This window comes from Syngnathoides biaculeatus, chromosome 5 (genome assembly GCF_019802595.1).
Source record: "Syngnathoides biaculeatus isolate LvHL_M chromosome 5, ASM1980259v1, whole genome shotgun sequence".
Classification (NCBI taxonomy): Eukaryota; Metazoa; Chordata; class Actinopteri; order Syngnathiformes; family Syngnathidae; genus Syngnathoides; species Syngnathoides biaculeatus.
The window spans coordinates 33,384,617-33,400,046 of record NC_084644.1 but is presented as its reverse complement, the minus strand read 5'-3'; the positions used below and the strand labels follow the sequence as shown (position 1 = coordinate 33,400,046).

At 40.2% G+C, this 15,430-nt stretch overlaps 1 protein-coding gene across 10 annotated transcripts in view; it reads right to left on the bottom strand.

Annotated features, from left to right (window-relative positions):
- taf2 (TAF2 RNA polymerase II, TATA box binding protein (TBP)-associated factor) overlaps positions 1-5,765 on the bottom strand; it is a 172,836-nt gene extending 167,071 nt beyond the window's left edge. For 2 of the 10 annotated variants that reach the window (XM_061819038.1, XM_061819048.1), the window contains exons 1-3: positions 4,510-4,842; positions 4,257-4,382; positions 4,054-4,108 (exon numbers count right to left, since the gene is read on the bottom strand). In XM_061819038.1, coding sequence (XP_061675022.1) covers positions 4,054-4,108; positions 4,257-4,306 — 105 coding nt within the window. In that variant the 5' untranslated portion in view covers positions 4,307-4,382; positions 4,510-4,842. The other 8 variants (XM_061819042.1, XM_061819039.1, XM_061819041.1 and 5 more) reach the window with 8 other exon arrangements.
- Positions 5,766-15,430: the final 9,665 nt, after the last annotated feature.

Below are 15,430 nucleotides of genomic sequence, written 5' to 3'. Positions count from 1 at the left end.
TCGAGAGCCATAGTCACAGTGATTGGCTCGTTCAGCTTCGCACACAAGTGTCATTCACACTACACTTGCGGGGGCCGCAAACTATTGTCCCGGGAGCCGCAGTTGGCCCATGAGTCTGAGAGCCCTGCACTTCACCATGTTAAGAAAATATGTACAGTCATTTGGATTTTTGGATGTGCCCCCGGCACTGCTAACCTGCAGGGCGTCGGTGGAAATTCAGCTACTGTGGGTCGAAGACAAAGAAGAGGAGGAAACAGGATCCAGCGTCAGAAGAAAAAGAGGAATGCACAGAGCATACAACTGAGTGTAGGGACTTTGAATGTTGGGACTATGACTATGACAGGAAAAGCACAGGAGTTGGTTGACATGATGATTAGGAGAAAGGTTGATATTCTGTGCATCCAAGAGAGCAGGTGGAAAGGTAGTAAGGCTAGAAGTTTGGGAGCAGGGTTTAAATTATTCTACCACGGAGTAGATGGGAAGAGAAATGGAGTAGGGGTTATTTTAAAGGAAGAGCTGGCTAAGAATGTCTTGGAGGTGAAAAGAGTATCAGATCGAGTGATGAGACTAAAATTTGAAATTGAGGGTGTTATGTATAATGTGGTTAGCAGCTATGCACCACAGGTAGCATGTGACCTAGAGTTGAAAGAGAAATTCTGGAAGGAACTAGTTGAAGTAGTTCTGAGCATCCCAGACAGCGAGAGAGTTGTGATTGGTGCAGATTGTAATGGACATATTGGTAAAGGAAACAGGGGCGATGAAGAAGTGATGGGAAAGTATGGCATCCAGGAAAGGAACTTTGAAGGGCAGATGGTGGTGGAGTTTGCAAAAAGGATGGAGATGGCTGTAGTGAACACTTATTTCCAGAAGAGGGAGGAACATATAGTGACCTACAAGAGCGGAGGTAGAACCACGCAGGTAGATTATATTTTGTGCAGACGATGTAATCTAAAGGAGGTTACTGACTGTAAAGTAGTGGTAGGGGAAAGTGTAACTCGACAGCATAGGATGGTGGTGTGTAGGATGACTCTGGTGGTGGGTAGGAAGATTAAGAAGACAAAGGTAGAGCAGAGAACCATGTGGTGGAAGCTGAGAAAGGAAGAATGTTGTGCGGCCTTTCGGAAAGAGGTGAGACAGGCTCTCGATGGACAGCATAAGCTCCCAGAAAACTGGACGACAACAGCCAAGGTAATCAGAGAGACAGGCAGGAGAGTACTTGGTGTGTCATCTGGTAGGAAAGGGGAGAAGGAGACTTGGTGGTGGAACCCCAAAATACAGGGAGTCATACAAGCAAAGAGATTAGAGAAGAAGAAGTGGGACACTGAGAGGACTGAGGAGAGGCGAAAGGAGTAGATCGAGATGCGACGTAGGGCAAAGGTAGAGTTGGCAAAGGCTAAACAAGAGGCATATGAAGACATGTACACCAGGTTGGACACGAAAGAAGGAGAAAAGGATCTCTACAGGTTGGCCAGACAGAGGGATAGAGATGGGAAGGATGTGCAGCAGGTCAGGGTGATTAAGGATAGAGATGGAAATGTGTTGACTGGTGCCGGTAGTGTACTAAATAGATGGAAAGAATACTTTGAGAAGTTGATGAATGAAGAAAATGAGAGAGAAGGAAGAGTTGAAGAGGCAAGAGTGAAGGACCAGGAAGTGGAAATGATTACTAAGGGGGAAGTCAGAAAGGTACTACAAATGATGAAAACTGGAAAGGCAGTTGGTCCTGATGACATATCGGTAGAGGTATGGAAGCAATTTGGAGAGATGGCTGTGGAGTTTTTGACCAACTTATTCAACAGAATACTAGCGGGCGAAAAGATGCCTGAAGAATGGAGGAAAAGTGTTCTAGTTCCCATTTTTAAGAACAAAGGGGATGTTCAGAGCTGTGGGAACTATAGAGGAATAAAGTTGATGAGCCACACAATGAAGTTATGGGAAAGAGTAGTGGAGGCTAGACTCAGGACAGAAGTATCTGCGAGCAACAGTATGGTTTCATGCCTAGAAAGAGTACCACAGATGCATTATTTGCCTTGAGGATGCTTGTGGAAAAGTACAGAGAAGGTCAGAAGGAGCTACATTGTGTCTTTGTGGATCTAGAGAAAGCCTATGACAGAGTACCAAGAGAGGAACTGTGGTACTGCATGCGGAAGTCTGGTGTGGCAGAGAAGTATGTTAAAATAGTACAGGACATGTATGATGCCAGCAGAACAATGGTGAGGTGTGCCTTAGGTGTGACAGAGGAATTTAAGGTGGAGGTGGGACTGCATCAGGGATCAGCTCTGAGCCCCTTCCTGTTTGCAGTGGTAATGGATAGGCTGACAGATGAGGTTAGACTGGAATCCCCTTGGACCATGATGTTCGCAGATGATATTGTCATATGCAGTGAAAGCAGGGAGCATGCAGAGGAACAATTGGAAAGATGGAGACATGCACTGGAAATGAGGGGAATGAAGATTAGCCGAAGTAAAACAGAATATATTTGCGTGAATGAGAAAAGTAGAGGGGGAAGAGTGAGGCTACAGGGAGAAGAGATAGCGAGGGTGGACGACTTCAAATACTTGGGGTCAACAATACAGAGCAATGGAGAGTGTGGTCAGGAAGTGAAGAAACGGGTCCAAGCAGGTTGGAACAGCTGGCGAAAGGTGTCTGGTGTGTTATGTGACAGAAGAGTGTCTGCTAGGATGAAGGGCAAAGTTTACAAAAGAGTGGTGAGGCCGGCCATGATGTACGGATTAGAGACGGTGGCACTGAAGAAACAACAGGAAGCTGAACTGGAGGTGGCAGAAATGAAGATGTTGAGGTTCTCGCTCGGAGTGACCAGGTTGGATAGGATTAGAAATGAGCTCATTCGAGGGACAGCCAAAGCTGGATGTTTTGGAGACAAGATTCGAGAGAGCAGACTTCGATGGTTTGGACATGTTCAGAGGCGAGAGAGTGAGTATATTGGTAGAAGGATGCTGAGGATGGAGCTCCCAGGCAAAAGAGCGAGAGGAAGACCAAAGAGAAGGTTTATGGATGTGGTGAGGGAAGACATGAGGGCAGTTGGGGTTAGAGAGGAAGATGCAGGAGATAGGCTAAGATGGCAAAAGATGACACGCTGTGGCGACCCCTAACGGGACAAGCCGAAAGGAAAAGAAGAAGATTTGGATTTTTGGATTACATTGTAAAAAGATTATTATGGTAAGTTTAAAAAAAAATGCAGCACTGAACCACAAGCATGACTCTTTTATTTGACCAATGCAAATTTTTGGGAGCATAACTCTGTTCATGCGATTGCACACTAATATACAGCTTTATAGCTGTGTAAAAGGACTGTATTTTAATCTTTCTAAAACAAATAAAGGCCGCATCTCCACTATTAATTTAAGATTACTAATGTATACAGCATCCCACTTATTATTGTCATGCGAAATGCTCAATTTACTGGGACACACAAATCCAGTTTTCGATTGAAATTATTTTGAAAAGGTTCCTACTAAATTATCCATCCATCCATTTTCTGAACCGCTTATCATCACAAGTGTTGCGGGAATGCTGGAGCCTATCCCAGCTATCATCAGGCAGGAAGCGGCGTATACCCTGAACTGGTGGCCAGTCAATCGCAGGGCAAACAACATTCACACAATCACATCTCAGGGCAATTTAGATTCTCCAATTAATGTATGTTTTTAGGATGTGGGAGGAAACTGGAGTGCCCAGAGAAAACCTATGCAGAAACGGGGAGAACATGCAAACTCCACAGAGGCGCGCCCGGGATTCAAATGGGTCCTGAGAACTGTGAGGTGAACATTTTAACCAGTTCTTCCACCATGTCACCCCAACTTAATTATTTAGTGCTAATTTCACATTTCACGTGATCACGTATGCTTTTAAAGAGGTTATTTATGAAAAAAAATTGTTTCACTCATTAGTCACCACTCCCTTTTCTCCACCTAAACGCTCACCAAGTATTAGATACGAGTGTTGTTTGATAGCATTATGCTCTGCATGTATTTGTAATGATGTCATTTGCATGTGGTAAAAATATCATCCTTATGGAATATTCATACTCACAATTACAGACTTCCTCTGGAAGTTGATATTGTTGATGCACACGACCTGGTGGGTCGTAAAAAACAGAAGATATAATAGCGTTACTATAAACAATCACTTGGTTCTGTACATAAATAAATAACGCTGTCTTCCAGTGAGCTGAATAAATTAACACGTGTTACTTGAGCTCTCATTAATTGAACGGAGTAATACAATATACTTATAATTTAAAGGGTCGTGGACTCTCAAATCCTTTATCCCTTTTCCTGTTCATCTTCGATTCGTTGGTTCGGGTCAGATGGTCCGAAAGTTAGCTCAACCTCCTCTCATCAGCTCAGTCGTGTTCATAACTGTAAAAAAAAAAAAAAAAAAAACACTCAGACAAAAGCAAACAATGGTGATGAAGAAACAGAATAAGACGAAAAATAAGTAAAAAGACCCCACACCTGTTATTTACCGCTCAATGAAGATACATACCTGGTCTATCCACACGGAATTTTTATTCGGAAGACAACTTTAAATTAACTCCCTCCAATCAGGCATGTATGTCATCAGCAGCTAACAAATGTACATATTAGTAAAAGAGCCCAGAGAATGAGAAAATGCGTACAGTGGTTAACATATATCTATGGTTCCGCCATTTTAACTGTGGACCTCGCGCGCAAATTTACTTATTCAGACTTCTTCGCATTAACTGTTGTTCCTTTTCAAGTCCGCGTCTATCGACGAAGTTGTAAACACATCTATGAAAATTATCAATAACGGAATACAATGTTTATGCGGTAGAGTACAAGCGTTCGGCGGCGGAAAACGTACAGCAACTCAATTGGGACAAAGTTGTCCGTTTTGTTCTAAGTGTTAATCCAAATGTGCTCTCAATACATTCCAAAATTAATTTGGAACGAATACGCAACATTAGTTCCTGCCTACTCGGATGTGGGATTTCCGAGTACCTAGTCTGATGTTGGATATGCAATGCCTCCGAAGTTCGATTTCCCACTCAGAGGTCCTCTTCGAATTCCGGTTTTTACACATAGATATGAAGCTATATAATTAGTAGTCAAGTGAAACGACGTACCGATACAAAGGCCATGTTGGGAAGGTCGACATTGCCTTAGAAAGTAACACAGGAACACGGAAATTAACTTGTAACCTGTTTATTCCCATGTCAGTTTTCATGAAGATTATTTTTTTCTAACGCCAAACCAGATACTAAAATAAACAACATGCTTCTAAAAAATATTTTAAAAGTCTTTTTTTTCTCATGTGAAAGGAACTCCCTGTTCCTTGTCCTAACTGCAAGACGTTATACTCAATCGTATGCAGCAGTGTTTTGCAATTTTTCTGCCGTACACACACGGAAAGCGCTGACGACTGCGACCTAGTTTAGCATCGTAGTGTGCATGGAGTTTAAAATATGGGCGCGTCGCCTTGGTGGAAAACGGTTATTTTGCAGCACTGGAATGAAAGACTTCCGAGGCAGCTGCTTCCTACATTCTAGTGATATGAACGGCATTTCTTTTGAGCGTACTGCCTCACACTCTTAAAAAGATTCGTTCACGGAATCGTTATGCTCTAATTCATATAAAATTTTAAGTGCTTCCTCATTCCATTCATGATTCATCACTGAGGTTTACGTTGACTCAACACCTTAACCGACAATTCAAAATAAAATTTAAAATACACGACAACAATAATGAGTTTTTACTGTCGTGTATTTTAAAGGAGGAAAGGCGGGGAGATTTTTAAATAAGTAACGTTGTGTGCAGCGATCTCGCAAAGGTGTATCCTTCAGTCGTCCGCTTACGTCTCATCTTTCAGTTTTTTTTTTTTTTTTTTTTTTCCTTTATTGAACATTAAACAGAACAATACAATTCAACGCAGAAGACAATTTGCCAGGGGGGTCAAAAAGAAGATTACATTCTACAAAAAAACATGAAATAAACTACACAAATTTACCGTTTTAATGGCTTTAGCGTTCATAGAATTCTTAATGGTATGAATATACTGTCTAGTTTCATTTTGAAAGAAAATAAAACAAGGATTTTTATTTATACACCTACATTTATGAATATGAAATTTAGCTAGTAAAATTATAAGATTAATCATATAATAGTGTCTGTTTTTAGACGAGGTAAAAGACGTGAAACCAAACAGTATATTTTCAAAACAAAGAGTAAAACTGTTGTCAATAAAAGTAGAAATAAAAATACAAACATCTTTCCAGAAATTATTGGAGACAGGGCAAGACCAAAATAAGTGAAAATTATCTTCAGGGCAGTTTGAACAGAAAGAGCAATCAGTATCAATTTGTTTTTTAAAACGCTGTAAAATAAATATTTTGGAAGGATAAATTTGATGAATTAACTTAAAAGATACTTCTTTTATTTTGTTGTTAATCATATATCTAGTTGGTAAGATCCAGATTCTTTTCCAGTCAAGATTATGTAATAATTGATTCCAATAAGATGTTATGTGAGGAAGAGACACTATGTCCCTTTGAAATAAAGTACGTATGGAATGATTGTTTTTACGTGTTCTCGAGAAACAAATCCTGCCTACTTCGCTTTTAGATGGATCAAGATGCAAAGGAGCTGGTATTTGGTCCGCTGGGCTTCTAAATAGCAAAGAGACACCAGCAGGAATTGCATTAATGATTATCTTAAATTCGTCAGTAGGGATTAACACATTGTGTTTTGATATAAATTCTTCATAAGTAAACAGCAAGCCATCGGAATCAAACAGCTGGTGAACCAGTAGTATATTATGAGAAAACCAGGCAGGGTAAAATAAGGATTTGTTTCTGTATGTTATGTCTTTGTTATTCCATATGTAATATCTGTGCGGAGAGAAGTTATGTTTATATAATAAAGACCATGAGAGAAGCATCTGTTTGTGAAAGTTTGATAATTTCAATGGGATTTTTTCAATCTTGTAATTGCACAGTAAAAGAAAATGTAGGCCACCTACTTTAGAGAAGACAAAATTTGGTATGAAATTCCAAATTGAGGAGGGGTCTTTAATGAAGTGCTTCAGCCAATTAATTTTAAAAGTATTATTTAATGTTTGAAAGTCTAAAAAATTTAGGCCTCCTTTGTCATGAGTATTCATTACAACCAATTTCTTAATATAGTGAGTTTTATTTTTCCATACGAAGTTAAAGAGCATTTTGTCGATATTTTTTAGAATGTTTTTATTAACACCAAGCGATGAGGCAGCATAGGTGAGCCGGGATATACCTTCAGCTTTAGTTAATAAAGTTCTGCCCCTCAAAGATAAATCCCTTTGCAGCCACTGATTAAGTTTTTTCTGAGTTTTGTCGATAACAGGATTAAAGTTTAAATCACATCTAGTTTCCATATCTTTATTTATAAATATGCCTAAATATGTGACACAGTCTTTTACAGGTATATTACAGATTGAAGAGATATTACAAGTCTTGAGGGCAAGTAGTTCACATTTTTTAATATTTAAGCAGAGCCCAGAGGCAAGAGAAAAAGTGTTAACCACATCAATAGCAAGAGGAATCTGACATCTATTTTTTAAGAAAAGTGTAGTATCATCGGCCAACTGACTTATGAAAATTTCTTTGTCTGCTATTAGAATACCTTTCAATGGGCTGAGCTTAATAGAGTCGGTGAGAAGCTGTGTACAAAGAAGAAAGAGATAGGGTGATATTGGACATCCTTGTCTTACTCCACGTCTAAGAGGAAATCGGGGGGAAGTGCCAGCATGCAGTTTAATAGATGAGTTTCCATTTTTGTACATTGTTCGGACAGCACTTTTGAAAAGTGGGCCAAAATTAAACTTGTCTAGTGCATGGAATATAAAGTTATGTTCAATTGTATCGAAAGCCTTATAGAAATCTAAGAAAAGGATGAAACTTTCGTCTGGACATAGATCTGCATAGTCAATTAAATCAAGAACTAATCTTATATTGTTGGAAATGTGTCTATTTCTCATAAAACCAGATTGAGTCTCATCAATTATATAATCTAAAACAAATTTCATTCTTTTGGCAAATATTGAGGCAAAAATTTTGTAGTCATTATTTAGTAATGATATTGGGCGCCAATTATCAATAAGAAGTAAATCTTTTTTGGGTTTGGGTGTTAAAGTTATAAGGCCTTGAGTTAAAGTTGGAGGGAGGGATTCATTATGAATACATTCTGAGAAGAGAGCGAGGAGGAAGGGAGCTAACTGCTTAGAAAAAGCTTTGTAAAATTCGGAAGTAATGCCATCTGTACCTGGGGATTTATTTAATTTAAGATGATCTATTGCTGAGATAATTTCTTGTATTATTAGTGGTTGGTCACAGGACTCTTTCAGGCCGAGATCAATTGACTTAGTGTTTGTGAGAGATACCATAAAGTGGCTGGTGAGGTCTTCACAGTATTTAGAATCATAGAGTTTGGTATAAAAATCAGAGCAGTATTTAGCTATCTTTTTGGGATCGTCTGTGATGTTTCCGTCAATGTTTAGTTTTTGTATAGTATTAAGTTTGCCATGAGATTTTTCAAGCCGGAAAAAATAGGCAGTATTCTGTTCTCCTTCCTCCATCCACCTCCTTCTACTTCTAATAAAAGCCCCCTCAGCTTTCATCCTATATAAATCATCTAATTTAAGTTGTAACTGTATTAAGAGATGAGATTCACTTTCAGATAAGTTAGCTCTGTTTTTTTGTGTCAAAGCCGTTATTTCTGAGATAATGTTTTCTTCTTCAGCTTTTTTTGCTTTAACAACTGAACTACTGTATGTCCTCAAAATTTTGATAGTTCGAATTTTAAAAGTTCCCAGTTAGTGCAAAACTTATTTTCAAGTAAGGCTTTTTGCCAGTAATGATCAATTAAAGATCGGATGGTCTTAGAAGCAGCTTCATGTTTAAGAATAGAGCTGTTTAATTTCCAGTAAGAATTCCTACGACAGGTACGAGGGTTTAGAAGGATTTGTATTGATATTGCTTTATGGTCAGTAAGAGGAGTTGGAATAATATTGACAGTAATGACATTTTTGTCAAATCCATTGGAAATCAGCCAAAAATCTATTCTTGACAAACTAGTGTTAGTTTTATTATTCCAAGTATATAAGGACATTCCAGGATTTTTTTCTCTCCATATGTCAATCAAATCAAATTTATGCATGAACTGTATTAGAGTAGATGCTAATGAGGGATTAGAGCGCGGAGGCCACCTATCTTTGAGACCGTTAAGAGCAATGTTAAAATCACCGCCCATTATTATCTTTGCGCTTGGATATTTAGAGAGCCAATATAGGAAACGAGATTCTAAAACTCCGAATAGGGTATCATTTTCACTTTTTGAATTGTATCCATATATGTTAACTAAGAAAATTATGGTATCATTGGTATTAATAATTATAATAAGAAAGTGACCTTTAGTATCAGCTTCACTGTGCAAGATTTTCCCATTGAAGGAATTATTTAAAACAGCTGTACCTGCTGCTCTTTCTGAACAATGAGATAACCAGATGTCATTGCCCCATTGGGCCTTCCAAAAAGTTGTATCGTTCTTAAGCGAGTGTGTCTCCTGAAAGAAAGCGAAATCAGTTTTTTGTTGTTTTGCAAATAAAAATAAAGCTTTTCTTTTAACGTTTTGTCTTAACCCCCTGACATTAAGAGAAACAACAGTGAAAGACAATGTAACAAAAAAAATATACTAAGAACAAGAACTATAGAAAGATAGTTTCAAGTAACGAAGAGAAAAAAAAAAATCTCTATCCCTGAGAATTTAAAAATGTACCTATTAACATATAAACCAGTGTTAAACATACCATCAATGAGGTAGAACATATAGAAGTTTAGCAACACTTAAACTTTTAATCCAGAAAAGGACAAGAAGTTAAGTGGGAAGAGATAAAGGTCCAAAATTGTCCTTTGAATTTTAACGCTCCTCCCTTAAAACTTTAGCCATACTTGTGATAACGAGCCCTTGTATTGTCTGTTGTCTTCAGTGTTTTACAACCTGTAAAGGCACTTCTGTTCCTCCTCATTCTTCTTCAATTTTCTTTGTCGATCATCCTGAGTGAAGTTGCGTTGAGTTCAGCGACCTTTTAACTGTGAGTGGATCCACCACTGGATGGGGTATTAGCCTGCAAACCATCACTATTCTCTGGGCGTGTTTCTTTTCCATCGATGATAACACGGGTGCCTGCAAAGTGAGCCTTTTTCCCATTTTTCCTTGCCGCTTCAATCATTGGCCACAGCTTGTTGCGTATTGCCTTGTCTTCAGCTGTTAGATCTTCAGTAAATCTCAGCTTGTGGTTTTTGAGGTATTCGCTCTTTTTTGCCACTCTCCACAGAAGATCTCTTGTGGATCTGTTTGTGAAGCGGATGATGGTGGTTCTTGGCTGGTTTTGGGAACTCTGGTATTTCCCTAGGCGATGTGTAATGTCAATATTATCTGTAATTTTCTGCTGAGAACCAGGCAACATAGAACAGCAAATGTTGATAACTTTGGCCTTGATGTCTTCTGGGTTGTCTTCAGGGATGCCGTGAAGTCTGAGGTTCCATCTGCGAGTATAACGTTCTGCTTCATTGACCTTTTGCTGCAAGTCTGCAATCTGTTGTTCATATTTTACGCTAGCAGCCTGGACTTCCTTCATGTTATATTTAAGAGATTCAACTTCAGCAAAAGCAAAATCAACTGATTTTTTAAGGGCATCAATGCTCATCGCATTCTTAGTAATCATGTCCGCATTCTTAGTAATCATGCCTTCCAAGTTGTCGGCGCGCACATTGATTGCAGTGAGGATGCTAGCTTGTAGATCAGCTAAAGACATCTCTGCCTTTTGTTTTTTCTCTCTTGGTTTGACTGGAGTATCCGTGGCAGATGGCGGCAGAGGAACCAGACCACCATCACCATCGAGCTGGGTCTGCAGACCTGTGCAGTCATAGTCATGGTCCATATTGACCGAAGAAGGATGGGAAGAAGTCCTGGACGTAGCGTCAGCGGAGGAACGCCGAGCCTTGTTCACGTCAAGGGGCACGCCAAAAATCATTCCTTCTTGGTAGGCAACTTCTTTATTCTTGTCTTTGCGCTTTGTTCCTTTATCGCTTAGCATGGTCAAGTTTAGTTAAGTTCGGTACAGTCACTCCGTTGTTTCTTTAGATTAGCCTTGACTTGTTTTTAGCTTAGCTTAAGCTTAGCTGTTTATCGTCCGCCGTGGGGAAAAAATATCCTTTTATAAATTGTGGGACAAGCGTCCCAAAACTCCGGGAGGTTGTTTAAACACTGCTTGTAGACATTTATAGCCGCATAGTAAAACTCACATAGCAGGAGTAAGGGATAGAGATCCAAAAATGCTCAGCTGCGATAACAAGCGTCTGCCTCGGTCGCCATCTTGGTCGAACCTTCTCATCTTTCAGTTGGCTTGGGTGGGCAAATAATGTTGACTAAGGGCCACATGATCAGAATTGACCCCTCCGTACAGGGCACTTAACCACGCCTCCTGAAGTGACATCACGCCACGTGCCTGACGTAAGACAAACAGTAAAAATGGCAAATACAATACAATACATTCTGAACTGAGACAGACTCCATGCTTCTGATTTCATTCAAATCAACGATATATTATAGATTCTAAATACAATACATTCTTAACTGAGAGAGACTCCATGCTTCTGATTTCATTCAAATCAACGATATATTATAGATTCTAAATACAATACATTCTTAACTGAGAGAGACGCCATGCTTCTGATTTCATTCAATCATTCACACGTAGCAATGTTATGATAGCGGAGAACGTCTCATTCATTTATACGAGACGTGTATTAAAAATCAAATTTAGGGCATATCTTCGTGCAAACACAGTCTGGTTAAGCTTCGGCCGCGAGCCGGCAACAAAGCGACGCGTTTGTGCAGTCCGATCATCGCTAAATATCGCTCAACAAAGAATAAGTGTGTCAATCGTTCACACGCAGCAGTGTTATGCTAGCGAAGAACTTCGAATTCATTTATATGAGACATGTATTGAAAATCAAATATAGGGCATACCTTCGTGCAAACATATGTGTTCCGGTTGATATTAGATGGATTTAGTTGATGATGCGGTCTTCCACAAAGTTTTATCCATCGAAGGCATTTTTCATACTGGGTCTTCGGTTTTGGAAAGGGTACGAATCGAACTCCACCAACTAGCCTTTCAGGATACCTGTCGTCACTATTACAAAGTCCGTGACTACACCTCTTAACCATATTTTTTGTTAAATAACCCAAATATGCGATAAAACGCTAACTAAACCTATACTGGACCATGCAATGTTGTCTGAGAAAATGGCGGGAGCAAAAATGGGCTTTGGATTATGCAGATCTCTGGCCTCTGATTGGTCAGTGACGCAGATTGCGCAATTGACCCCTCCGTACATGGCACTTAACCGCGCCTCCTGAAGTGACGTCACGCCACGTGCGCCTACATCACACAAACAATTAGCAAAAAGGGCGGCGCAGCAAGAAAAGAATAGAGCGAAACTGTCCGATTTACCGGCTGATTTCTCACTTACATTCTTAGCTAACAGCGAAATATCATTGAAAAGCAGACAGCAGGGCTTCCAGTATTTCAGCGAGGGGTATTTCAATGGTATTTACATGCATATCGACGCAGAAACCATTGATATTAGCTCGAGATCTTTCCAGAGTCAGAGGAATACCGAGAAGCCACATAATATAATATATTATAACCCAAAGACGAATTCGTCATTGACAGTTTCCTATTTTCGTGTTACATATCACACTTGTGTGCAGAATCTGTATATGTATCTGTATAGCAGTTTGTGAACCGCCGTATGAAGGAAAAGAAGAAGGCGAGGCTTGATTTACGAGGTGTTTCTCTCGTTTTCTTTGTGTAACGTCACGCGCTCCCCTCAATAATTATTCTTGAATTAGTGCCGAACCTACGTAAGTCCCGACCGAGTACGACAATCACTACTTTAGTGTCCTCAAACATCCTTCCTTCAGTCTTGGTGTCTCGGTGCACGTCGAAGGCTTTTAGGACTGTTAGTCCGGTTTAGCTTAGCTAATTAGTCGCGAACAAAGGGACACGTTTGTGCAGTCAGATCATCGCAAAATATCGCTCAACACAGATCAAGTGTGTCAATCATTCACACTTAGCTATGTTATGCAAGCGAAGAACTGCTAATTCATTTATATGAGACATGTATTGAAAATCAAATATAGGGCATACCTTCGTGCAAACACAGTCCGGTTTACCGTAGCCGCGAACAAAGGGACACGTTTGTGCAGTCAGATCATCGCAAAATATCGCTCAACACAGATCAAGTGTGTCAATCATTCACACTTAGCTATGTTATCCAAGCGAAGAACTGCTAATTCATTTATATGAGACATGTATTGAAAATCAAATATAGGGCTTACCTCGTGCAAACATATCTGTTCCGGTTGATGGATTCAGTTGATCATGCGGTTTTCCACAAAGTTTGATCCATCAAAGACATTTTTCGTACTCGGTCTTCTGTTCCAGTTGATTTTAGATGGATTCAGTTGATGATGCGGTCTTCCACAAAGTTAGATCCATCGAAGACATTTTTTGTACTGGGTCTTCGGTTTTGGATCTCATCCTGCCTTTTTTGCTTTGGCTTCAGACCAGACCTTTCCCACTTGGAAAAGAGAAAATCTCATCCATCATAAAACACATTGCTGGTTAGGGTTAGAGCTGTGTAACTCCTATAACATTTATACTTATGAGTGTATGTCTTTAAGGGGGGCGGGGCGGATGTAAGGTAAACTAGGAAAAGAGAGTATGGCGGAGCAGTGGTCGTTGTTAGAATAAGTTCCGTGTGCTGCCTAAAAGAAACTAGTGGCTTCTTTTCATTTTTTACAGTATGTATGTGAATTGTGCCATTGGATGTAACAACCAGTCATCTCTCACTCATTGAATCACATTGCAAAATGCCACAAACTGAATAGATGTATGTCATACTTTCATTTTGCATTGGATTATTATTTTTTTTTTGCGCGCAATTCAGAATATCTGCAAGACTGCCTGAGCAGTGCAAATTGCACACGTGCGCAGTTCAGAGGGACCATTGGCTGATTTTTTTTTGGGGGGGGGCACGCAGTCCCCCGATCGACACATTGAGTACCCCTGCTCTAAGGACTCCTAAAAGGGTGGCCCCGGTGATCCGCGTCCAGGAAAGGGAAACCAATATCCAATTTTTGTCGTCATTATAGGGGTTTTGGAGTTGTACTTTGCCTGGGGTCTGTTTGCCATGGGTGACCCTACCAGGGGATGAAGCCCCAGACAACTTAGCTCCTAGAATCATCGGGACACACAAACACCTTCACCGCGTTAAGGTGACGGCTCGAGGAGGGGTATCCTTCAATCATTAACTTTTTTTTTTATAATTTTTTTTTTTACATATACATATATCATCCGGCCCATAACAACGTACAATCAAGGCTAAAGCACTCAGTCGTTTCATTAACAGTTCAGAGTATATCCAAGGTGTACATGTATGAAACAAGTCAACTTGTTGAACAGTCTGTACATGTTCAGCATAGTTCTCAGCTTTACACAAAGTCCCAGAGTACACAAGCATGTTGTCCCATTCGACTCATTACAGTGTCCAGGATCCTGAAGTGTCTGTGTATCATGCAGACTCCAGGATCCTGAATTGTCTGTGTATCGTGCATGTATGTCTCATATACTTGTACAGTCCATGAATGTTGTCTGTAGTACTCAGCTCAACGTAAAGTCCAAGAGTACAGAAGTGTGTGGTTTCACTCAGCTCATCATAGAGTCCTTGAGTGGGGAGTGTCTGTATGTGGGGCAATGTGTGTATGTATGCATCAGCCACAGTCCATGAATGTTGTGTGTAGTGTGTGTATGTAAATAGTGTATATATAGGGGAATAGAGGCATTGTTGTCAAGGAGTTTGGGGGTGTTCTGGATTCAGGACCCGGGGATGGCAGACTGGTAGTTGATGGAATGCTGTGCAGCCATCCACGTACTCCCTTTTGGCATCGCTCCATAGGGCATAAAATATTACTTGGAGTTCCAGCTACCCTCGTAGGCCATCTCTCTCTAACAGATCGCTGGTAGTGCTGTGCTGCTTCGTTCTCGTCGCTTGGAAGAGATGACGACATCACTGGCATTCTTTGTTCGTTGACTGGCTCATCTTTAACCTGCATCTCCTCTTGATCTGGTGTCATGCCTCCATTGAGTACATGTTCTATACCCTAAAGCTACTACTGCTGAGGTAGGTCTTGCTGTTGACGTCCAGCATCATTGACATTCTGTTCGTCTAGATTGACAGGTTGCAGCACACAGAACAACTGGTCTTAAGACACACAGTGGTATCCATAGTTGTTATCATCGCTCTCCTCATTCTCTTGGTTTGCTACTGTCGTATCACTACTGG